Here is a 24,962-nt window from a genome sequence, read left to right on the forward strand (position 1 = left end):
AAAAAGTAGAAGTGACCAAGATGCGAGGGGAAAACTTTTGTTGAACATTTCCGGAAAGACGACCCGTCAGCCCGACATGTTATATTTGGTCCATTCACAAGGTTCTCATGACCTCAAAGTGAGCCTCTACCATGGCCAGTTTAGAGCCCTAGTAAAAGACGAAGGTTGATGTCTAGTGGGCAGTCTATTGTAAAACCCTTGCCAATCTACCATTCGGAAGGTGACCCAAAATTGTTGGAAGGCTAAGATGATGATGACAATGTATATAATGTTTAAATGGATGTGAAGTATCATCATCAGAGGAAATGCACTAGGAATATGAAGTAAAAGACCACATCAAAATGTAAGTAACTTGATGTCAAAGGCATGAAGCTTGGAATTGAACTAAGAGATTGAAAGAAATGCTGAATTAACTTTTCATGGGTTTGTTGTTTGGTAATGAGCAATGTTTTCATTAGCGTTGTAGCGTAGCCTGTAGCGTACGCTATGTATCGTGTAGCGTACGCTACGTAGCATAGCGTAGTGAAAACGCTACATACGCAAGTAGCGTAATTCCCTGGTAGCGTAAGCTATAGGGTATGTAGCGTAAGCTACAGTGCATGTAGCATACGCTACATGTAGCATAGCGTAGTGTATAGCGTGGATAGCGAAAGCTACCTGAAATTTCATTTTTTAAGTGTTTTTTCTATTTTAGCCTAACACCTATTTTAAAATGGTAATGACTTATACCTATGACACATGGCACTACATTAAACTAATTCGGACCATCCAAATTGTGGTCCCTATCATATATAGATCACTTAGATCAATCTGGACCATTCAAATTGTGGTATATATCATGAATTTGTGGTGTTTCAATAAATAAAAAAAAAATAAATAAAAAAGTCACACTTAGAGATGTCTAAAGGCAGAGTGAGAGAGAGAGAGAGAGAGAGAGAGAGAGAGAGAGAGAGAGAGATTTCATGGAAATAAGTGGCTGATGATCTAGATTCGTAGTCAAGAACTCATAGAAATTATGTATTTTGTAAATTTTATCATATTTTCTATTATTTTAATTAAAAATATTAAGGATTGTGTAGCTTACACTGCACGCTATAGAAGGCCAAATACCACGCTATACACTACACGCTATTTAAAACACTAGTAATGAGGAATTATTTTTGAAAGAAGCCCAAATACATCTGCAACACATTTCACCTATGCTCTATCATGTGTACCAGCACATCACACAATCATGAGATCCAAGCCATCCAAAACATGGGCCCAACCTGATGTGGGGCCCACCAGCATGGAAGAAAACTGTGGGTTGGCCTGATTCTTTTACTAGAGAACCAAAAGGATTGGACCCACTTGATGGGACTATTTAAAAAGTTCAATTTCACCACCTCTTCTAAAGACACCTATGGACCGAAGCCATCCATTTTCCTGTTTTAAACAATCAATACTTAAAAGGCTGAATGTTGTAGATCAGATGACAACAATCATCCAACCCACACTATGGCCAACCAGATCAAAAGCCCTACAATACCCATGTGCATGGGTGTTGATAACTAAATTGACAAAATATGCCGATTCTAATAAATATATCCCCCATCTACCTCAAGCAATGGCCCACTAAATTAATGGCCCCGATCACCTCAGGAAAGTGTCATTTTCACGATGGAAACACTAAAGATGTCTCTGTTGATGGCCTACTAAAGCAACACTGTTTACATTGTCTTGAAACTCCTACATTTTTCTTTGTTTTTCTCTCATTCCCTCAGACCCATGATTCAATGCATTTGCCGCCCTGGGCATTGCTCCAATGGCAATAGTCTAGTGGAGTGGAAATCGGATGTGTATGATGAGGGGACCCTCCTGCTTTCAACGATGGTCATAATTTTAAAATCCTTGGGCATTCCAAAGGAAATGTTTGAGATATAAGCTAAGTGATGTATGTGGGCCCCACCAATAAATTGCTTTGCAGAATCTTGCCATAAAAGAGAAACAGCCCAGACAATGGAATTCTCCGTTGTGGTAGATTAACGAAACAACCATTAGGCCCCGCCACCCAAAAATAGCTCAAATTCTAGCCACCAATCTTGGTCCCATGTGCCCCATCTAGGGGCTCAGATCGTCCACTAATGGAAAATTGGGGCCTAAAGATCGAAGGCCAAAGAGAGATAGAGAGTGTGTGTCTGCCATCAATAGTTCTTCCTTCCTCTTCTTCTTCTTCCCCTTCGTCTTTCTTCCTCCTTTTTTCTTCATCGTCTTACCCACACCCAAGCGATCAAAGAGGAAGCCACTGGTGCAGGCATTGGATGGGAAGAAAGGGCGAATCCTTGATGGAGATGGATTTGGGAAGTCTTTAGTTATCTAGGGATCTGGAATGGACCCAAATCTATAGAAAAATGGGGTTAGGGGTTTTGCCTTACCAATCAGGGGATTTCGGAGATCCATGGAGCAGAGGATTCCTCGATCCCAAACAACCCTTACAAAGTCTGTACTGAGAGAAAAATGAAGAGTTCTCTTGAATATTCAAGAGAATAGGCCTTACATAGTTACCTGAATCGCAATTCAACCAATTCGAGTTCGAATTCATAATTTGCAGTTTGATCATTTTCAAAATGACGTAAGTTCATTTTGTTCTTTTGTCAATGCATAGTACGGGTTGGCCTAGTTCATTAGACCAGTATAATGCTCTACTTCAGGAGAGTTCGATTTGATTCGTATAATTCTTCCCTTGCTTGAAAATATAAACACATAAACCTTAGGTTAAAATTCATGTGCAGGGTGTGTCTTCAGCATAAAACATTGCACTAGGATGTTTACCATAGTAGGATCCAATGAAATTGAGACTAGCATTTGAAGAGATGAACTGCGACTCAAACTAACGCAAATTTGCAAAAGGAACAAAAAGGAATTCCTTGAAAGCAATGAGCACAACAAAAGAAGGAAACACCATACCAGCAGCAGAACCAACTTTTTGTAAAACACCAGGCTGACTTCCTTCAGAAAAAATGGGATAAGCTGAACCATTTAAAGGAACCCGTGGTCGTGTGATATAATTAAGCAGCAATCTACGAACAACAGAACCTACCAAAGCACCTTCCTGAAGAGAAAATTAGCAATGTGAAACCACTATAGCTATGTTTTTTGAATTCGTGACCCACCAAAAAAGTTGGAATCACTCTGACATTACCTGAATCATTGCTGCATCAATGAATGGATGCACATCTTTCACCCCCGGAGATGGTCCAGAACAAAGTTGAGTAGACATGGCCACAAGCATCAAATTCAGCAGTTCGTAATGGAGGAGGCATGTGTAGGGACTTGACATAAAGATATTATAGAAAATCAGGAGAGCGGAAGAAGCAACTGAAGAATATGTAATTTTGAAGAGAAAGTAAAATATACCTTACATCTGACGTGCTGATAAAACTAAGCACACCATGCATAACAAAACTTTCAATACTTTGGTCTGCATCACAGAAACAAAAAACATAAGACTCATGAATTAATACATAAAGATCCAAAATCACTAAAATGACCGAAAGTTGGGAGGAAAAACATTGCCAATCAGGAAGATATAGTGCTGGAGAAGCGTCATTATGAACAACATGGTCAATGGATAAAACCATCCAACTTGAGTTCAACATTAACATACGGGCAATACTGAGATATCAATGCCAATTACTAAAAAACAAAATCAAGAAATGTTCAGAAGAACAAACATAAGACATTCTACATAAAATAAAATTTTAAAAATAAATTAAAAGCTGGAAAACAAATCCTCCAGAAAGATAAATGTTAACTGAAATTATTAAGATAAATACTTCAAGACATGGTCCTCTCTCGTTTTCTGCGAGTGATTCAATAAATTTTTAGTTCTCTCAACACAACAAAAAAAAAAAGACATTGTCCTGAACTGCAGAATACCAAGTCGATTGACAAAAGCCAACATCCCAGTGGAGCTTCACCACTCCCCATGTGAACCAAATAACAGTAGATGAGCAGATACATCTAGTCAAAAGAACCTTTCATGTGATTTCACAAGGGTTAAAATTAGATAATTATAGTGGTTTTGAAACATTGGTTAACACCAAACTGAGAATACTATAACTGTGTACCATCTTCATCAGAAGGCCCCAAAGCCCAAAATAATTCTGTTTTATCTAATTTGGACCAGGGCAATAATGAACTTGAAAGAAAAATGAAAGGTGAAACCAACTTTAATGGTCCTATAGAGACAAAGGGTGAGGAAAGATAGGATGTATGCTGAGATGGATGAGTGGCAAGACGATAAAAGATGGGATTAGAAATGAATGCACTTGAGGGAATGTAGGAGTAGTACCAATAGGTAACAAAATGAGGGAAAGCAGACTCAAATGATTTGGTCATGTAAAATGGAGACCAAGAACCGCATCGGTTAGGAGTGAGTTTGTACAAGTTGGAGGCTCTAAAAGGGCAAGGAGAAGGTCCAAAAGGACGTGGATAGAGCTAGTAAGAAAAGACATGATGACATATGGTCTAACTGAAGGTATGGCCCTTGATAGAGTGGAATGGCAAAACAGGATTCATGTAGCTGACCCCAATTAATTGGCATATGGCTTAGATGATTATGATAGAGACAAAAGGTATTATATTGCTGAAGCATAAAAAGACTGTTATTAACATCCACAAGACCAAATATACTGATGAATAATGATAGTGGATTACAAGTTTACACATGGTCCCGGCTTGATTGAGAATTCATAGCTTTGAACTAAGATGGGGTCTTACCCTTTGGAAAACCATGTTGTGCGGCTTCACCTTCATCAAGGAAGGGATACAACTCCTCAAAATTATCACTTTTTGCATTCTCAATCAAGTACTTAAGAAATATGGATGATATATATGCTGCATTCATAGCCTTCATAGAAACTGTTGATGACCCAGCCGAAGTTGACATAGATTCTTGCAAACACCATACCAGATGAATCAAAATCTTTGCAAGGTGCCTTGTATAATAGTTGTTCTGCGCTGCACAAGCATAACAAAAGAAAACTAAATGAGGACCACTGCAGAAGCTACTTCAACACCAAATCCTGCATATAAGCAGTAAAGAAATAAAAGTGAAAAACACAGAAGTTGAGCAAAACTGGCATCTGTAGGCTTAGAGAATTGTCATATCAAGGTACTTTTCTTATTAGTATACACCAAGATGATGGTAAAACGGTTTAGCTTATAGGAGCATTAATTCTAGAAATGGCTTATCATATTTATCAACCCTCCCAATTCATACTTCATGTTTCAATGTTCATTGACACTCTTGGAGGGACCAAACAACAAAATCAATATGTGAGTCTTCAAAGTCCTCCATCATTTAACATTGAAGATCAAAAGTGCCTGTGAAAGAGGTTAAGGCGACCCCAAGGAAACAACTAAGGGGATGATAAAACATTACCATGCCCTTTGACTACAGTAAATACAAATCCGGAAGAAAATTCAAATGATTTCATGTAGAGCTTGACGCCTCTTCTGCATTTGCAAGCTGCAAGCTATGCATGGGCATACAAACCATGACCAAGGTAATCTTTACAAACATTCTGAATCTAATGAGGTAAATAAAGTTGCATCACCACTTGACAAGTGTCCAACGCAAAAAGGGAATATTACATGTCAAGCATGCATATGCAGGTCTACAATATAACGCTTGCACAATTCTACGAACAGTTTTTCTCCCAGTACAGATATAGTGTCAAGTATGGAAGAGAACATGATTGTAGGACCGTGTACTCCCCAATCAACATAAAAGAAACCCTGAGAAGATGCAAGCATTGAGGTCCAGGTGAGTCCAACGCATATGTATAGCCTTGGGTTAGGCTTTTTTTTAGTCCTATATCCACTTGATATGAAACTAGACAGATACACGGTGGAATTTTTTTGTAGAAAAGGTTTACTTGATTCAGCAAGGGTTATTTAGGAAAAGAATTAAGTAGAAGATAAGTGGCATTTAGGAAGGGATCCAGGAAGTTAAGCAACATATCTTCTGTTTTAGAAAAGATACATATCTAGGAGTCTTTTTGGTAGGAGGGGATTACTAAGAAGTCTATTTTCTGGGAGAGCACTAAGGAGGATCCCATGAGTGAAAACTCGCAGCCTTTAAAGTTTAAAGGTCCATCAATGGTTGGCAAGGTAAGACCTATTCTGAATCTAATAAGGTAACTAAAGTTGCATCACCACTTGACAAGTGTCCAACGCAAAAGGGAATATTACATGTCAAGCATGCATATGCAGGTCTACAATATAATGCTTGCACAATTCTACGAACAGTTTTTCTCCCAGTGCAGATATAGGTGTCAAGTATGGAAGAGAACGTGATTGTAGGACCGTGTACTCCCCAATCAACATAAAAGAAACCCTGAGAAGATGAAAGCGTTGAGGTCCAGGTGAGTCCCACGCATATGTATAGCCTTGGGTTAGGCTTTTTTTTTAGTCCTATATCCACTTGATATGAAACTAGACAGATACACGTGGAATTTTTTGTAGAAAAGGTTTACTTGATTCAGCAAGGGTTATTTAGGAAAAGGATTAAGTAGAAGATAAGTTGCATTTAAGAAGGGCTCCAGGAAGTTAAGCAACATATCTTCTGTGTTAGAAAAGATACATATCTAGGAATCTTTTTGGTAGGAGGGGATTACTAAGAAGTCTATTTTCTGGGAGAGCACTAAGGAGGATCCCATGAGTGAAAACTCGCAGCCTTTAAAGTTTAAAGGTCCATCAATGGTTGGCAAGGTAAGACCTATTCATAATGGGTAGAAGTTGTCAAAATGGTTTTAAAATAAAAATCATGTTGATTTTGAGAGCCAAATGTGAGCATGAGGCAGCTCACTTTCACAGCCCAAGTGCTTCACCTAAGAATAGTAGACTGTGGCACTCATCTCAATCCCACCGTGAACAAGTCAGCCTTTTCGGTAGGAGGGGAATATTGTAACACCCTAGCCCTCCAATACTTGGGTATTGGATGTCCTTGGGAGTCACTTAGAAATTTTTCCGAAAAATTAAACAATCGCACATGTGCGCACATGCTAACAAAAAAAAAAAAAACCTTAGAGATTACAAGTGAAACCCTAATTCTAGAAACCCCAAAACTCGTTAAACTTTGTACATAGTCAAATCACACTGTATAACACTGATTGTGGGGCACAGGTCATCGAAACCACAGTCTATTAGATTCCTAATGTTCGGCCAGATAAAATTCTCGCTACAACGCACCAAACTGAATGTTCAAATTCAAAGGTTAATCAATAGAGTCCATGGGACAATCACTAGGGCCATAGAATAGTGAAAAGGAACCATTATACGACAAATTAGGGTTCTGTCGGTCCAACTGATAGACACCCACAGGTTGTGGACCAGAGAACCACCAAACCGTTCTTCTTCTTCTTCTTCTTCTTTTTTCCTCGCACTCTAAGTACCTCTTTTTGTTTCCTCTCTTTCAAATGACACTTCCAACACCTGAGAGAGAGGGAGAGGAAGAAAGAGAGGGAGAGAGAAAGATTCGACAGCAAGAGAAGGGACGGATCTCGCTGCTCCGAGTCATCTTGGCGAGCCCAGACGAGTCCAGTTTCCGTAGCAGCTGGGGATAGAAGAGAGGCTAAAGTAAGTAGGAGAAGATGGACTAGTAGGGGCTGCCAGCTCAAGCAAAGCAACCGCGTGCATCCCTGTCAAGTTGCCTCGACCATTCTTCACCAAGTTGGGTCGGGTGAGCCATCTTGTACATCGTTTAACCAGCGCATGCACGTTGCATGTCCTCTAGCTAGTGCATGCATGTTATTCTACAAATTCTGATCAACACAGATCATTGTGCGTGGTAGGTTTGCTGGATCCGGGCTGGCAGGCGCAACCCAGTCGCATGCGAGACCCGTATTTGGGGATAGCTTCGTGAGAGTCCCGGGTTGCGCCAAGTCTAGTCACCAAATCGATAATCGGAGTGAGTCCGTCCCAAATTCATACTATTTGGAACTTAATTTGAAATTAACCAAGGTTAATTGAATTAAATCTGGATCCGGTTATAGGTAATCAAACCTTCCCCCAAATTACCACACTTGTGGACATTCACAGCAAGGGGCCTCTACTTGCAAGGTGGCGATCTATCCCTCAAGCTTTCCCCAACATGTTTAACTTGGTGATTAGTTTTCGTATTCTGATTGTGCTACTAAATTAATATGTAGGATCATGTGGTAGCTCTTAAATTTCATCTTTACATGTGCAATCCAATATAATTAAATCATATGAGTAGGCCTTTATGCATTTGTTAGCTCCTCCATTTAGAATAATTCACATGTGCGCACTCACATGAATTCTCCAAATCACATGGATATAACTCTGATTTGTATGATTCACATGAATACGAATTCAATTATGCGTTGGTGAGTAACATGCGCTACTATGTTAAGGCTCATGAAAATGTGGATTTAAATGGTTGTGGACACATGCACATGGCATTATACCTTGAATTGGTGGCATTTATCAAGTAAAGGTTATATAAATTTGATCAATGAATTCCACCCTCGTGATGTTGTACCCAATGTGGCTTGCAGAATGAACCATTTGTTGTGTCCTTAAATGGCCTTGATTGCCCCAAGTGGCTCGTTGAATTAAACACCTGTTTGTCCTTAAATGGACTTGATTTCCCTAAGTGGCCTATTAGGTTGAATCATTTGTTATGTCCAGGATTGGACTCATGGTGGGAAAGATATCTAATTCATCATGTTTTCATTAATCTAGAAAGGCCCGACTAGTTGTAAAGGTTTATCATAATTGGATTGTTTGTAAATTGGACTAATAATAGTTGGGTTAATCACGCATACATGGCTGGTGGACTTTACCGGATTGCCCGATGTAAGACACGGGGTTCTCGGATCATTGTATGGTCGTACCTTAGAGTATTTTGCCGGATGAATCCGATGTAACTTTACATGCTTTTGGACCATTGTGTGGCCGTCCTTTTTATGGGATTTTACCGGGCGATTAGACATTGTGTGGCCGTATCTTGGTATATTTTACCGGATGTCTAGATCGGTGTGCGGCAGTCCCTTTTACATGGGATTTTACCATGGCTAGTCATTGTGCGCCTGTACCTTAGTGTATTTTACTGAATGACTAGACCACTGTGCGGCCGTCCCTTTTGCATGGTAGGTTTTACCCCTAATTGCCGACTAGATGTGCATCCCCCGGTCCATGAATAGTTCATGCATTCATGCATTAAAACAAGACTAGAATATATAGATTGAATGTTATGAATTGTTGCTTCTACTTGGAAACTATGCTCAGTTAATTTGTTGTGTGTAATCTTGATGGGATTTGTCACTAAGTTGGCCACTTACATCGTTTGATATGTGCATTGCACCAACTAGGTGATAGAGAGATAGAGCATGCTGGTAGGGATTGCAAAGAAGCTCACAAGGAAGCTGAAGGGGAGCTAGGAGACGAGGAGCCATCAGTAGTTTGCTAGCCCTTCCCTTGGTTAATTTTGGTTTTCCTATACACTTGGTTATGTATGGTTTGTATATAGTCCCTATCTGGGTGGACCCTCCTGGAATTGTTTGGCATTGATATTAGAACTGATATTTCTGGTATGGTTATCTTCAGTGTTCAAAATATCGGTATCGCATTACGTATCGCACCTTTGGGATATAGATACGTATCGGTTATCGCATGAGATGTATCGATTGTATCACATAATGTATCGTTGTTGTTGGAAACATGGGGAAATTGGTCGATTTTTTCAATGAAACTTCAGTGATTGTTAAAAAACACATCAACAAACACTTATAAATCAAAACATTACAAAAAAATAAGTGCACATAATAGGTTTTTTGTATGGGGTCCTAATCTATGCGTTGTCTAACTGAATTGATGCAAGTATATTCAAAGTTCATTCATATAATTTATAAATATAAGAAGACGTGTTGAAACACAACCAACACATTCAAAAGCCAAAGAAGAATCACTAGATTATGTTACATACATGTTTGATTTTATGTTTGGACACAAGGATTGCAACCGATTTGCAAGCAAGTAAGAAATTTTGATTTTTTCAACTTTCCGCAACTCGGCCCATCTCCTCCAAATCTCAAAATTGAAGCTCCCAATCCATGCTTTTTCATGAAAAACCATGTATTTGTAACAATTTGACGTTGATTTAACATGATTTATAGGGGGAAGAAAAAAAGGATCGAAAATTGAAAATGCTCACTGAATTGAACATGTGAGATGTATCACACTACTTACGAGTTTCGTATCGCACAAGTAGGATACAAGATATATCGTGGAATATATCAGCCAATATTGTCAATATTTAAAACACTAGTTATCTTTACTTAATTGCTAATGCCGCTGCATGTTGAACGCTACTTTAATTATGTATGAATGATAATTTGACTATGTACGAAGTGAGAACATTGGGAACACACCCACGTGTGATTTTCGCAGTGTAATACTCGGGTTTCCGTTGCAAGAGTATCATACTTGGGCAGCAAAAACCAAGGTGTTATAGATACTAAGAAGTATATTTTCTAGCAGAGCACCAAGTGAGGATCCCATGAGTGAAAACTAGAAGCTTTAATGTTTAAAGGTCCATCTATGGTTGGCAAGGTAAGACATTCCTAATGGGTAAAAGTTGTCAAAATGGTTTAAAAATAAACAATCATGGCCCAAGTGCTTCACCTAAGCGTAGTAGATTGTGGCACTCATCTCAATCCCACCATGAACAAACACTACCTATGCACCAACACTTAGTAGAATTCGAGGGAGACACGAGAATGGAAAAATACCTCTATTGCCCTATAGCTCCAAGGCTTGTAACTTTCTTGACATGATTACAAATGAGGCTCTAACCTCCTTATATAGACCTAAGAACACTCAAACTCTCACATAGATGGCTAAGCTTGTGCCATGTGACGATCATCCAATGGCCATGAACAATCTTGAAACTTTTTAGAATACTAAATTACTCTAGCTACAAGAAACCACTGGAGAACTCTAGAACATTCTAAAGGCCTCCATCCAACTCTATACAAGTCTAGTATTCTCTACAACTCTCTACATGCTTGTAAGTTGTAACCCTATCCATAATTCTCTACTCTCTATGTAAAATCTCTAGGGTACAAGATGAGCATAATTTGGCTAAGTCCATGTCTTTGCCCCATGAGAATGATCAGTCTGTGAAATCATGCACATGCCACCACATTTCCGAGCATGGCATACTGGCCCCATATCCAAGTCATCCATTAAATGGGTTTGACTGTGTGGATGTTCTAATATGCAAATAAAGCTAGTCCGTTCAGCAGGTGAGCCACGATTTTAGAAGCAACTAGATGGGTAAAAAACTTCAGCCAAGTTTTTTCAGTCATATATTTGTTTCATAAATTGAGGCCCACAAGATGAGTGGACCGACCTGATTCTTGGGCAAGAGCATCTACATAGTGGAATTGCTCTAACAAATATTAGATCTCATGCCAATGTGCCATGCTAACAAATGTGTGGCATGTACATAAGTTGTCGTGTAAATGCATGTAGACTTAGGACTTGTTTGGCTTTGCTAAAAAAAAAATGTTTCTATTTTTAGGGCTCTTAAGTATGTTTGGTTGGCCACTTAATTACTCAATTTTAGAAAAACAATTTTCCAAATTTACACTTTTTTTCCACAACGCCTAGCCCCCCATTTCCTATAGTTATTTCCACTTCTACAAACTACCCAAAATCACTCATAGAAGTGCAGATCTCTCTAGTGTTGGAAGGTTTGTTAATTGCACATGAGGATAGAGCTGTACACCTAGACATGTGCCATCATGGCACGTAGGTCCAAGATAAAATCCATCCACCGATTGGTCCAACCATGATTTCCCTCAAAGTAATCCGATCCACTCAGAAGGTGGGCTCCAATATTGGAAATAGGTGGATAGGTTAGAAAACTTTAGCCAAGTGTTTTAAAGCCCTACACTTGTTTAGCAAAATGTGGCCCACTTGACCAATGGATCAACCTAATTCTTGGGCTATCATTTTTTATTCTTTTTGGGAAAAGGTAACAAAATAGTGGTACCTTTCTAATTGATGGATTGGATCTCAGACCTATGTGTCATGATGGCAAATGTGTGGTGTGTACATGAGTTGCATTGCACGCGTGTGTGGGCTTAGTAAATCTCATCTTTAGAGAAGCCAGACGAATGTGACTTTCCTATAAACCCCACCTACAACGATGTGGAGCCCACTGCAATGACCATGTGACAGCCACTCCATCCATTTGTGTCGCCATATCATGTTAGGGTATGACTCTAAACAAGTAGAGAGAAGACATAAGTGGCCCACACCATAGGAAACACTAGTTCAATGCTCGCCATTGAAACCTTCTTGGATAATTTTTCTACTTTCTTCTTGTTTCTTTTTTTTTCTTTTCTTTTTTTCTTTTTTTTTTAAGGTATGGGAAAATTGTTTTCTTATGCATGTTTACCAAACATGTCCTTCTTCACATAAGCAATTCTCAAGAAACAATTTCAAAGAATTGTTTCTCGAGAACCAATTCTGCAATTGCTAGAAGCAATGCCAAACGGGCCCTCAGCAAATCTCTACTTTTAATATTCTTCATATGGGAAGCAAGGTCTAGGGTGTAAGTATAAGAAATACAATTGGGAGAACAGAATGGATTTTATATTTCATTTATGGAACATTGGCGAACGTGAGAAGAGATTCTTTTCCTTTTCATCCCTTTATAATTATATAGATCGATACAGGCCACTTGGAACTTGCATCAATTTGCAATTGAATGCTCTTGTTAAGTCTTTCTTTTACTCCCCCTCAATCTTTTTTGCGCTAAATGGTATCAAAGCACTCCCTTTCTAGATCCTAGGTCCATAATTGCTTCAAGTTGATCTGAGGCATGTTGCGAAAATCCAATAATTTGGCTTTGATCCAAATCAATCCGCATAGATTTCCACAAAAATCCTGAGGCTGATCAAGGTGGAAACAAAGGTCAAAGAGTGTTGAGGGGATTTTGAAGCAATATGTAACCAAAATAAAATTTCAAGAGCTCCAACTATCTAAGAACAGGATTAGGATTTGAGCCAATTGTCTAGAAGCATAAATATGATGGGTTTGCAAGATCCCCGTGACCCAATCACAAACTATTTCCCACCCCATCGACTTCCGCGACAGGAACTTCACTTGGAGAGTCAAGTGATGAGGAATTTGAGCCTTAACCGCAGGGCATCCACACAGAGTCAATGATGATGACACAACAAGCCGTGACCAAGAACTCCAAACCAAAGTGGATTCACCCAAATTTTAACAGGCAGGTCACATCATAAAATTCCTTTATTGGTTGGCAACACTTGAGAGGTTCTTTGATAACCTGAAAGTTCTTGGTGATTGAAACGCAAAGTTGGTTGCGATTAAATTCAATGGATTGGTGTCAACATGGTGGGAGAAACTCCGCTTGCAAGTATGCAACGGTTACAGCAAGGAAAGGAGAAGAAAAATAAAAAATAATTTTAAAAAAGCAAAACGAAAAATGGTATCATATGAAGAAACTCCAAGAAAGAAAAAAAAATCCTAAGAAGTAATCTTCGTTCCTGACCTCAAATTTGTTCTTTCTAAAAACTTTATATGCTTGCATGGAGTTTCGAATCACCCCTAATTGAGATGAAGTTCCTTAGCTATTTTTGGAGGATTGTGTGGAAGCACTGTGAGACACAAAAATAACATAGAAGTGTGTGCCATCCTCAAACCGACGGGAAAACAGAAGTGATGAACCATGCATTTGGAAATACTCACAAGCAACAAGAAAAAACATTCGGACGTATGTAGTCTTCAATTGGTATTGTGTTCAATAACATGAAGAACAGATCAACTAGAAAATCAATTATGCACAGAGACCAAAGCACACTCTAAATTTGGTGCCTTCGCCAAATTTAGAAAAAGTTTGGTGATGATGTAGAAGCTATGGCTAAGAGGATGTGTAGATGGTAAATTAATAAGTGAAGCAACAATTCATGGAGTTGAACGTGAAGTACAAAGCCAACATAGATCAACAACAACAATAAAATATGTATATTGAATATGACTTGATGCCAAGGTATCCCAAAATAGGTAACAGAAGAATTGCCTCGTAACGGCCCGTAACAGCCCCGTAACAATCTGTTAGGAGGCCGTTACAGCCAACATTACCATTATGGAATACCTAGCTTGATGGTGCATCTATGAAGGGAGCAATTTCCAATGGGCGTATTTAAGTATACAACAAGTTTGAAAGAAGAAGATCGGCACATCTAAGATCAAGAATAAGATAGGGGACCACAAAGAAGAGATCAAACTGTTAGACACATATCTCACTGATATTCAACATCTCCAATCTTTATGATCTACAAACCAGTCCGCCTAGTGAAAACACAAATTATTTGGATACATGTCGAATTAGGCCACAGATGAAGCTGGTGCAATTTTGGGCAGATGCTAGATCAATGATGAAGATGGTATCACACTCCAATGTTTGATCCAATGGAGAGAAAAGTCCCCTTGGATTAGTATGAATGAAATAGAGATGATCATTGTTGTCATGTGCGACCGCATATGTGATCATGGCATATGCGATCTGGCACATATGCGATCGCATATGTTGCATATACGAAAATATGCAATCATATGCGATGTATGCGAGTGCATATAGCATATGTAATCGCATATTGGCCAATGGTTGGCACATTATTTTATTATTTTTTTTTGAAAAAAAAACTTTTTGTCTATAATAAGGCTTCCAAACCTCCCCCATTTGCAATATTCTCACTCCAAAACTCTTTTACTCTATTCTTCTCTTACATTTCTTAATTCCAAGTGGTCTTAATCTCTCTCTCTCTCTTATATTTCCTACTTCCAAGTGGTCTTAATCTCTCTCTTATATTTCGTACTTCCAAGTGGTCTCTCTCTCTCTCTTCCCCCCTACATTCCCTCTCTTGGAAGTTGAAAGATCAAGATTCAAGCACTTGTTATTTAATTCATTGTTTAATTGATTTTATTTCTCTCAAATATATTTTAAATTTGTAAAATTAGTTATTTATTAACTTAGGAAAGTTACCCTTAATTTCTTCTTTTTTTACAATTTTTTTGAATTTTTCCATATTTTTCAATTTTTAAAAAAATTTCAAAAAAATTAAAATTAAAACAAAAAATATGTGGTCGCATATGCGATTGTGCGATCGCATATGCGCATAGGATTATGCGATCGCATATGCAATTTGACAGCATTGGAGATGATTGACGAACACGCAATCAAGGCATGTGATAAATTTCACTCAAGGTTGAGTAACTTTCAACTAGGACGGTTGATGCAGGACTGCATGGTCCCCAATCATCATCAAAAGAACCCCAAGAGTAGATACAAGATTAGGCCTTTTTTAGTCTAAATTCACTCGATACAAGATTACCAGAATATGAACAGATTCTTTTGTCAAAAGGGGCATGTGTGAGTGAAGGTTGTTGATAGAGAGGATTCAATAGGACTTAGGTCATAAGAGTTGGGAGTCATGAAAGGACCAGGAAGTAAAGTAACAAAATCTTCTCTTTTAGGAAAGAGAAATACACACATCCAAGAGTATATTTTGTAGGAATGGATTATCTAGAAGTCTATTTCATACAAGAGGGAGTGTATTTCGTAGGAGTGGATTACCTAGAAGTCTATGTCATACAAGAGGAGGATCCTACAGGTCAAAACTAGAAGCCTTTAAAGGCCTATCATTGGTAGGCAAGATGGGACCCATTCCTAATTAGGTGAAAGCAGTGTTTTCAATAGTGCTCGTAGCGTAGCGCGTAACGTATGCTACATGTAGCGTAGCGTACAATGTAGCGCAGGTAGCGTATGCTACCTAAAATCTCCTCTCTTTTTTTAGTTTTTCTTCTATGCTAGTTCAACAACTATTTTAAAATGGTCATGATTCATCCCCATCACATGTGGCGCTACATTAAATCAATCTGGACCATTTAAATTGTGGTCCATATCGTGGATAGAGCACTTAGATCAATCCGAACCATCCAAATTGTGGTCCATATTGTGAATTTGTGATGTTTCAATAAATTTAAATTTTAGATTAAAAAAAAAAAAAAAAGAGGTCACGCTTAGAGATGTCTAAAGGCAAAGAGACAGATTTTACAAGGAAATATGTGGTTGACAATCTAGATTTGCAGTCAAAAACCCAAAAGGAATTATGTATTTTGTAAATTTTATCATATTTTCTATTATTTTAATTAAAAAATATTAAGTATCATGTAGCTTATGCTATACGCTATATAGCTTACACTACACACTATATAGGGCCAAACGCTACGCTATATGCTACGCGCTGTTTAAAGCACTAGGTGAAAGTTATCAAAAATCTAAAACAGTCATCGTGATGTTGCTTTTAATACTTCAAGTGGCAATGGCCCTATTTTAGGGTCACTGGCCCATGCAATTGCATAAAAAATGTTGCAATTCCACTGCAAGTCTACAACCCTTGACTGGCAAACCACATTGAGGAAATCTGCAGCTCTCAGCCAGCAACATTTCAGATCGAATGGCTCTACAATAAATACTTACTCTCCATGCAACTAGCATGCAGCCCATGCGTTGCATGGCCCACTCAGTCATGCTTACTTCGAGTAGTACACTTGCTCTTCTTCAACCATCCTTCATGAGTTAGTCACGTGGTTTTTACATAATAGTTTCAAAGTTTGACTTCAACAGACAAAGATAATACAACTCAACCCAGTCATTCTGACTCGGTCAAATTTTATCTAACCTGGTCTGCTTCAGCTAATGAATCACCCAATGACTCATTTCTTCTTCTTTTTTTAGCAGATAAAGAAACCCAATAACTCATTTCATTCTCCAACAATACCAAGTACCAGGCAAGCTTGGCTCGGTTCAAGATTATCTAAAATAATGGCCAGCAGTGTATGCTGTAGTAGCAACAATCTACGCTCTACGAACGTTTGCACATGCATTCAACATATTGGAGTAGTTCCTCTTCCCGACCTTTTTTCCCAGCCTCTACCTCCCATACCTAACCTTCACACACCCAGAGAAGAAATAGAGGATATTCTAGACCATCAGATAGTTTCAACGTCGGACGGCGGTTTTCAAAAGTACCTAGTTAAATGGAAGTCACACCCAACTTCAGACAGCACGTAGCTCACTGAGGAGGAGCTTTGGAGACTCGATCCTGACATCCTTGAGCGGTTTAGGAGTTTTATTTCGCCGATGGTGAAATCTTTGCAGCTGGGGAGAGTTCATGGGGACATCACGCGCGCGCACAAGGGTATCCCAAATCGGTTACGTATCGGCCGTAACGGCCGATACGTAACGGTAACGGTGGGACAAAAAAACAAAAAAAAAAACCTTACCTTTTTTTGCTTTCTTCTCTTCTTCTTCTTCTCTTTCTTCTTCTTCTTCTTCCTCTTCCTCTCTCTCACTCTCTCTCCTTCCTGTTCTTCTTCTTCTTTCTCTCTCTCTCTCTCTCAATCTCTTCTTTCCCCCTTTCCCTCTTTTTTTCTTTTCTTTCTTTCCCTCTGTTTTTTCTTTTCGTTTCCCTCTCTCTCCTTTTTTCTTTTTATTTCCAGCAGCTGTAGGTACGTGTCACGCAAAGACGAGCACTGACACTCCTCGAGCTCCGAGTTGTACGAACGGTTCAAAGGAGATCAAAGTTATATGGGCTCCACGGTGATGTATTTATCACATCTACACCGTTCATCTATTTTTCAGAGATCATTTTAGAGCACCAGCCAAAAAATAAACTATATCCAGCGATCATGTGGACCACGCCAAAAATAGCAGCAGAGATAATGATTTTCACAATTAATTCGTAGGGCGCACGGTAATGTTTATTGGGCCCCCCGTAATGTATATATTTTACCCATATCGTCCATCCATTTTGCCACGTCATTTTAAGTCAGGATTCAAAAAATTAAAAATATCCAAATCTCAGGTGGACCACACCATAGAAAATAATGATTATAGAATGCTCACCATTAAAAATTACTTAAAGTCCACCGTAATGTTTATTTTCAATCTAACCTGTTAATTGGGTCACATTGACGTGGATGAAGAGAAAACACACATGTCAGCTTGATCTAAAACTTTTCTAGCCCCCAATAAATTTTTAACGGTGAACGTTTAATTATTGTTGTTTCTTATGGTGCAATCTACCTGAGCTTTGGATGTGCCTCATTTTTGGGCTCATGCCCTAAAATTATTTGGCAAAATAGATGGATGGTGTAGATATCACACATTCATCACGGGTTAGGCCCAAAAAACTTTGACACGTGTGCTGCACTTTACATCCGAGTCCCTCATAATTCAAGCTTTAAAAAATTGTACACGAGACATATATTAACTTGAAATTTGACAATTAAATTATGGACTGCAATTGCTAACTCACAATGCCAAAATCAAATTATTTGAATAGTTTTAATTATTAATTTGTGAACTTCTATTTTTTAAAATAGGGATTTTATTTTTTTTTATGATTCACTATCCAATAAATGTCCACCAATTTATAAGTGGGATAATCACAATAAATGGCATGAATTTGAGGCTGATTTGGAGAATAGATTGGTCCTCCAAGTCAGCCCCAAATTGGCAATGCCATCTACCTAAATTTAATTTCATTTTTTTAAAGAACTATTGGGAGAAATGATATCAAGTTGTTAAGTATATAAATTACATATTTAAAAAATTAAATATATGAATTTTGTAGTCAAATTCAAATTACCTGGTTAAAAAATTAATCCGACAGTCCGATACAACTTCTTACCAAAGAGTGGACCGTTACACCACTATAAACATGTTCCAATTTATAAATGAATGCATATTTGGAATGCTTAGAATATTTCGGATTTAATCCATATTTTTTCATATTTTTTTGGCAAAAAAAAAAAAATGCACCGTTACGGACCGTTACACCCCTGTATCACCGTTACGCCCCCGTATCCATATCGGTTTTGGAGGGCACCATTACGCCAACCGATACCGATACGAGACACCTTCGCGCGCACGCCGCCCCTTACGTACGTACGCAAGCAAGAATAAGGAGGGCCCCACCGTCAATCTAGATCGATGACGACATCAAGGGAGGGCCTCCTAGTTAGAAGACAGAATTTGATTCATTGAAGTGGGCCCGATAGTCAAATAAAGCCCATCATGGGATCTAATGATCGGGCCCGCTAGTCTAATTAATTTCATACTTTAAGTTTTACTTATCTATGTTATTTAGAATATCATGGATAGATTATATTTCTTTTATTAGTCTTTATTTTAGTTTACTTCATCGCCAAGTAATAGTTTGCGCACATAACGCGAGTTTTGGGGTATAGGGTTTGCCTATAAATAGACAACCCTTTAGCTTTTTCATTCATTGAAGTTGAATAAAAATTCATGCGTGTTTTTCTGCTCTCTGAGTTTCTGAGTTATGGAAAAATTCAAGTGGGTGTGAAGCCCTCCCTTTTCGAAGGGCTAACTACCGTGGTGCGAAGCCACGTCTATTCCAATCCACCCATCTTTTATCATCCACATTTCTCCCATTCTACGATCATCTTCGCTTCAAATCCGCCTGTTTTGCAACTGTTCTTCTCCCTACAGCCAGTTTCCAAAATCTGGCCCTACAGGAGGGCCGAAACTTCGACGAAGCACTACGCCCAGACCGCACGTCGAATCGCCACGAGATGTGGAGGGTTTGCAGTCCCCCCTAGCCAACCAGAGCCTAGAAGGCCGTTTTGGGATTCGAGCCCCCAGCGCACATGCGGCCAACCTCCTACGCACATGCGGCCAACCTCCTACGCACGTGCGTCAGGCCCAGGCCACAATCCACAAGTAGGAGCTGTCGTTTGGTTCAAGTTTTCTTCCTATTTTCCCCTTTCACACCAGTTTTTCATAACCCTAACCCTAGATTGCGTGATTTTTACTTTCTTTGCCCCTTTTCTTACCCTAAGGTTGTCTGAATTGTAATTCGTGAATCCCTTGGATTAGGGACTGATTGTTGTGCATGTGTGGATGATTGCTATTTCCCTTTGAGTATCGTTTGGTCCATAATTTTACTGATCCAGTCCTAGCCTGTGTAGGCCTAGACCCGCGCAGATTCTCCTTGCTTGAATGTTTGAGCTTTTGTGTGGGATGTGGAATAATTATGTGATTGTTCTGAATTAGTGTGATCTAAGCCTGAGATCTTGCATAACATATTTAATTTTCATGTCCTGCATCATCCAGCCACAACAATCAAATTGAGAATCACATTTCATGATTGGTGAGCCCCACCCATCTGACAGGATGATCCTACCCATCCAACTGATGGAATTTACCACATTCACTGCCACGAACCGCGGCCAGTACCCATTTTCCACCATCAATTTGTGGGTTACCAATCAGACGGTCAGGAACATCAGGTCGAAGCCAATTTCCCACCACAACCAACCCAAAAGCATGATCCACCCAGCAACGGTGCGGATCAAGCTCAGGCAAACCGAAATCTACAACTAAAAAGAACATAAAGAAGGGAAAAGGAGAAGGAGATTGCGAAGCTGACCGAAGATCTGGCAGGCATCGAGGACACGGTTGGTGGGCCATCGGAGGGTGAGAGGGAGCTCGAGAAGCTTCTGCCAGAAATCAGAGGAGAGAGGGAAGGGTTTATTCCCAACGAAGACTCCGATCAGGTACTCCGCCGTGTCGTGCGGCCGTGCGTTCGTCCGCGGCGTAGAAGGCACGGCCCCCATCCAATCCTTCCTATAATTGTCTTCCTTCTTTCTCTTTTCCTCCTCTCAGAACTCAAATCCAAAGATCATATTCCTAATAAAAGAAGATATCCTCATGGAAAAGGAAAAATGAACTGAAATCGGAAGGAGAGATACGAAAGAGCAGATCTGAAAGAGAGAGATTTGAAAATAGAAACGAGGTTTTGAAAATGGAGGATTTTTGTTTTTTTTTTTTGGAATTCTTCTGGTGATTGAGATGGGATGTTAAAAGTTCACCTCTCGACTGAAAATTACCAAATTGGCCTTCTGACTCCTGACTGTAAACGAGTTTGTTTTGCCTCTGTCGCGTCTCAGAGACTAGCATACTTCGACGGCCACTGGGGCCCACATGATGAGAGGGCCAATAATTTGGACCGTCCATATTCTCGCTTCTATCTTAGGTAATATATTCTATTATAGTGACGATTTATTGATGAAGCTAAACTTTGATTTTTAGTGTTTAACCTGATTCACTATAAATCTTTTTTTTTGTTCTAAAATCATCTATAAATATGATAACAAAGACCTATATCGTATATTTCACAAATGGACGGTTCCGATCATCAGAACACTCAGCATGTGGGCCCCAATACGCAGTGACCCATGCTAGTTTCTGAGTCGCGATAGACACAAAACGTACCAAGGTGCAAATTGCCCTGCGTCATCAGGACACCAGGAATTACTTGATACTCTGTCATAGTACGTTGCTAGATACGCTGGCACTCAGAATTGGAAAGTTGAATACATGCCAGAGTCTAACTAAAATTGAACTGACTAAAAGTCCTAACCTTTGATTGGCGAAGAGTTTTTTTTTTTTTTTTGAGATTGGACCGTTGGATGTTTGTCGCTTTTAACCATCCAATGAAAGTCCACCAATCCCCGGTCGGATCATCAAATGAGTGGAATTTTTCGTGCATGGTATATCTAAACCAAGACCCATGTTTTGGACCGTTTAATTTGAGTTACTTGTGTGCCACGTATGCAATTTGGAAGTGCATGTGTATCATCCATCACCTCACACCCTGTATCAAAGTTTATAGTTTCAGCCATTCAGGTGAGGCGTCGAAATCCAAACCACCAAAACTGGGAAACGGATTGGCTACTCCCACTGCCAGCAGCCCGGTGGCTGGTGATCGGTGCTCTATGGGCCCCACCATGTTGTATGTATTCCATCCATTCTGTTCATCAATTTGTACAGATCACTTTAGGTTATAAATTAAAAATGAGATGGACATATATCTTAAGTCGACCACACCACAGGAAAACAATATTGATTGGATATCCAACATTAAAATCCTCCTAAGGCCCACCGTACAGCTTATTTGATATCCAATCTGTTGATTAGGTCCTACAGGCCCAGATGAAGGGGAAAAACAAAAATCAGCTTGATCCAAAACTTTTATGGCCGCCAAATGGTTTTTAATGGTCAACACTTATCCAACACTGTTTCCTGTAACGTGGTCCACTTGAGATTGGGATATACCTCATTTTTGGTATCATACTACAATATGATCTAGAAACCTAGATGGACGGAATGGATGAAACACATACATCATAGTGGGGCCTACAGAGCACCAACCATCAGCCATTGGCTGGTGGCAGGGAGAGTAGCCAATCCGTTTTCCCAAAACCGTGGGTTCATTGTAACAGTTTGATCTAAATAATCGTTTGGTGGACAGTGCAATGATAAATAGCGAACGGTCCAAAATATTAGAGGTAAATGTCCATCGGTCAAAGGTCCGAACGGTCTAATCAATCTGATTCTGGGAACATACGCAATCTATAGCGGTTTACATTTTTCTGCGGTCTGGATTTGGAGTCCGGGAGCGGATTAGGTGAGACCCGGATCTACCGAGGTGGGTGGGACACCTGACTATGGGGCGCACAGTGATTTATTTTCCTTAAATCCACACCGTCCAACCATTTTGAAAGTTAGTTTTAGGTCATGATCCTAAAAAATGAATTGGACTCAAATCTTATCTTGACCACACCACAGGAAACAGTATTGATTGAATCTTCACCGTTAAAAACTTCATGAATTCCACTTGAACGTTTATTTGCCATCCTACTTATTGATAAGGTCACAAACACCCGTATGAAGAGACGACACATATATCATCTTAATCCAAAGCTTTTATACCAGACAAAAAGTTTTTAATAGTCATTCAACATTGTTTCTTGTGCTATGGTACATTGAGATTTGGAATTGCTTCATTCATGGATCATACCCTAAAATGAGCTTTCAATATAGACGGACGGCGTGGATGTAGTCATATACATCACAGTGGACCCCACAGTAAGGGGTCCCATCCACCTGGTGGATCCGGGTTCTCACCTAATCCGCTCGGTAAGCGTCCTAGGTGGTCGAGGATGAGACGATTCCGCGAAGAAAGATTGAATTGGGGATTTCTGGCACACGTACCAATGTGCTCATGCCTGAAGGATCAAGAACGCTCATCAGGTGTGCCCTAACCGATGTATGTTATCTGTCACAAATACTGAGAGGGTTCGTTGAGCAGGCTTAGCGCAACTACGTGATGAACGTACACGGATCGTTGTATCATTTTTTGTATCATTTTTCTAACCATCCATCTTCCTCCCATGCGTGGGGCCAACAAAACACATTTTCACATGAAACCAGTGTTTGGTGGGCAAAATAATTGTAACCAATGGACCAGTTAATTTCCTGTACTTTCATATGCAACTGGATTGTCGCGTACGAAGGGACATATATGGACCGCCCCAATAGTACGGATCTCAAAATTCAACATAAATCCAGATATATTTAGATTAATCAAATTCTTCCTATTAATTACAACTCCGACTGAAATTTATATCCCACAAAGTGTAATTCAGTACCACGTATTTATAGCGCCCCCCCCTCCCCCCCCATAAAATGGTATCCCAAGAACACGTCACACTCGTGTGGTGGAGGTGTTGACTAAATGGCGATTTTGCTAGGGATTGTGTTAGTTACTAGCCTAAGCCCATCTGGAAACACATAAGTTTTCAATTTATGAGAATTTTATAAATTCAGCATATTTACTTTCATGCACTTTAGTGAATATTGGTCTTATTTACTTTCAGTATCATGTTTTCTAACATTCTAGTAAATACCGGTCTCCTACTAACACACTAATTCGCTGACAATCCAATGTATACTAATCCGTTTACTTTCATATATGCATCCTACATTCCGGTCTATATTGGTCCACTTTACTTTCCTGTCTACATCTTGCATTCCAATGCAAACTGGTCCCTTTTACTTTCTTGCAAGCATCCTGTATTTCAGTCTATACTAGTTTATTTACTTTCCTTCTTACATCCTGTGTTTCAGTGTAAACTGGTCCCTTTTACTTTCCCGCAAGTATCTTACATTCCAATCTACACTGGTCCACTTTACTTTCCTATCTACGTCCAGTATTCCAGTTGTCACTGATTTATTTATTTTTCTGCAATTCAGTTCACACTAGTCTATTTACCTTTTTGTTAATCCAGTGTGCACTGGTCCTATATTTTCCTGACACTTATGTTTATTGTACATTTGCCTTATTAATATATATATATATATATATATATATATATAACACACACAAAAAAAAAAAAAAAAAAAAAACTTTGCAAAGTAAACCAATTGTGAGATAGTAACGGGCCATTCTGCCACCATTGCGCCCAGAAATCAATTGCAGGCTCACCGCCCTGCACAATCATCACGTACCTACCAAAGCATCATCTGAACCCGTGCATAAGCAGTAATGTTAGCTCAAGGTGGCAATCCTCCAACTCCTCCAAAATCACTAAGACCATAAGCCTCTCAACCGACCGCATCCACTCTCTCGACAACTAATCTCACTCGCGGCTTGAACAAGTTAGAGAACATTGTGAACTACATTCACGCAAAAATTGCACCACTCATTCATAACAAGCATCCACCAAGCATCTATGTAAATCTATCAAACCCAACTATCAATCCATTTCAACTCATTCCCCTTACCGAAAATCATGTTCACTTTCAAAACACACTAGTCACAGCAATTCAAACTCCAACACACTCTCCTCCTGACGGGAGTCAAGCAATACTTCAACCAACACATTCTAGTCAATCATAGTCTAGTCAATTCCAACAACCTTCTCCCAGTGGGATTTTATTTCAATTTCCACCCAGTCAACCACAGAAAATACCTATTGTT

At 39.3% G+C, this 24,962-nt stretch overlaps 1 protein-coding gene across 1 annotated transcript in view; it reads right to left on the reverse strand.

The window, feature by feature from the left end:
- LOC131248852 (uncharacterized) overlaps positions 1–21,002 on the reverse strand; it is a 68,679-nt gene extending 47,677 nt beyond the window's left edge. The window contains exons 1-5 of the mRNA XM_058249330.1: positions 20,568–21,002; positions 4,762–5,001; positions 3,397–3,460; positions 3,182–3,311; positions 2,947–3,091 (exon numbers count right to left, since the gene is read on the reverse strand). Coding sequence (XP_058105313.1) covers positions 2,947–3,091; positions 3,182–3,311; positions 3,397–3,460; positions 4,762–5,001; positions 20,568–20,754 — 766 coding nt within the window. The 5' untranslated portion in view covers positions 20,755–21,002. The remainder of the gene's footprint in view (positions 1–2,946; positions 3,092–3,181; positions 3,312–3,396; positions 3,461–4,761; positions 5,002–20,567) is intronic.
- Positions 21,003–24,962: the final 3,960 nt, after the last annotated feature.

Source organism: Magnolia sinica, chromosome 6 (genome assembly GCF_029962835.1).
Source record: "Magnolia sinica isolate HGM2019 chromosome 6, MsV1, whole genome shotgun sequence".
Taxonomy (NCBI): domain Eukaryota; kingdom Viridiplantae; phylum Streptophyta; class Magnoliopsida; order Magnoliales; family Magnoliaceae; genus Magnolia; species Magnolia sinica.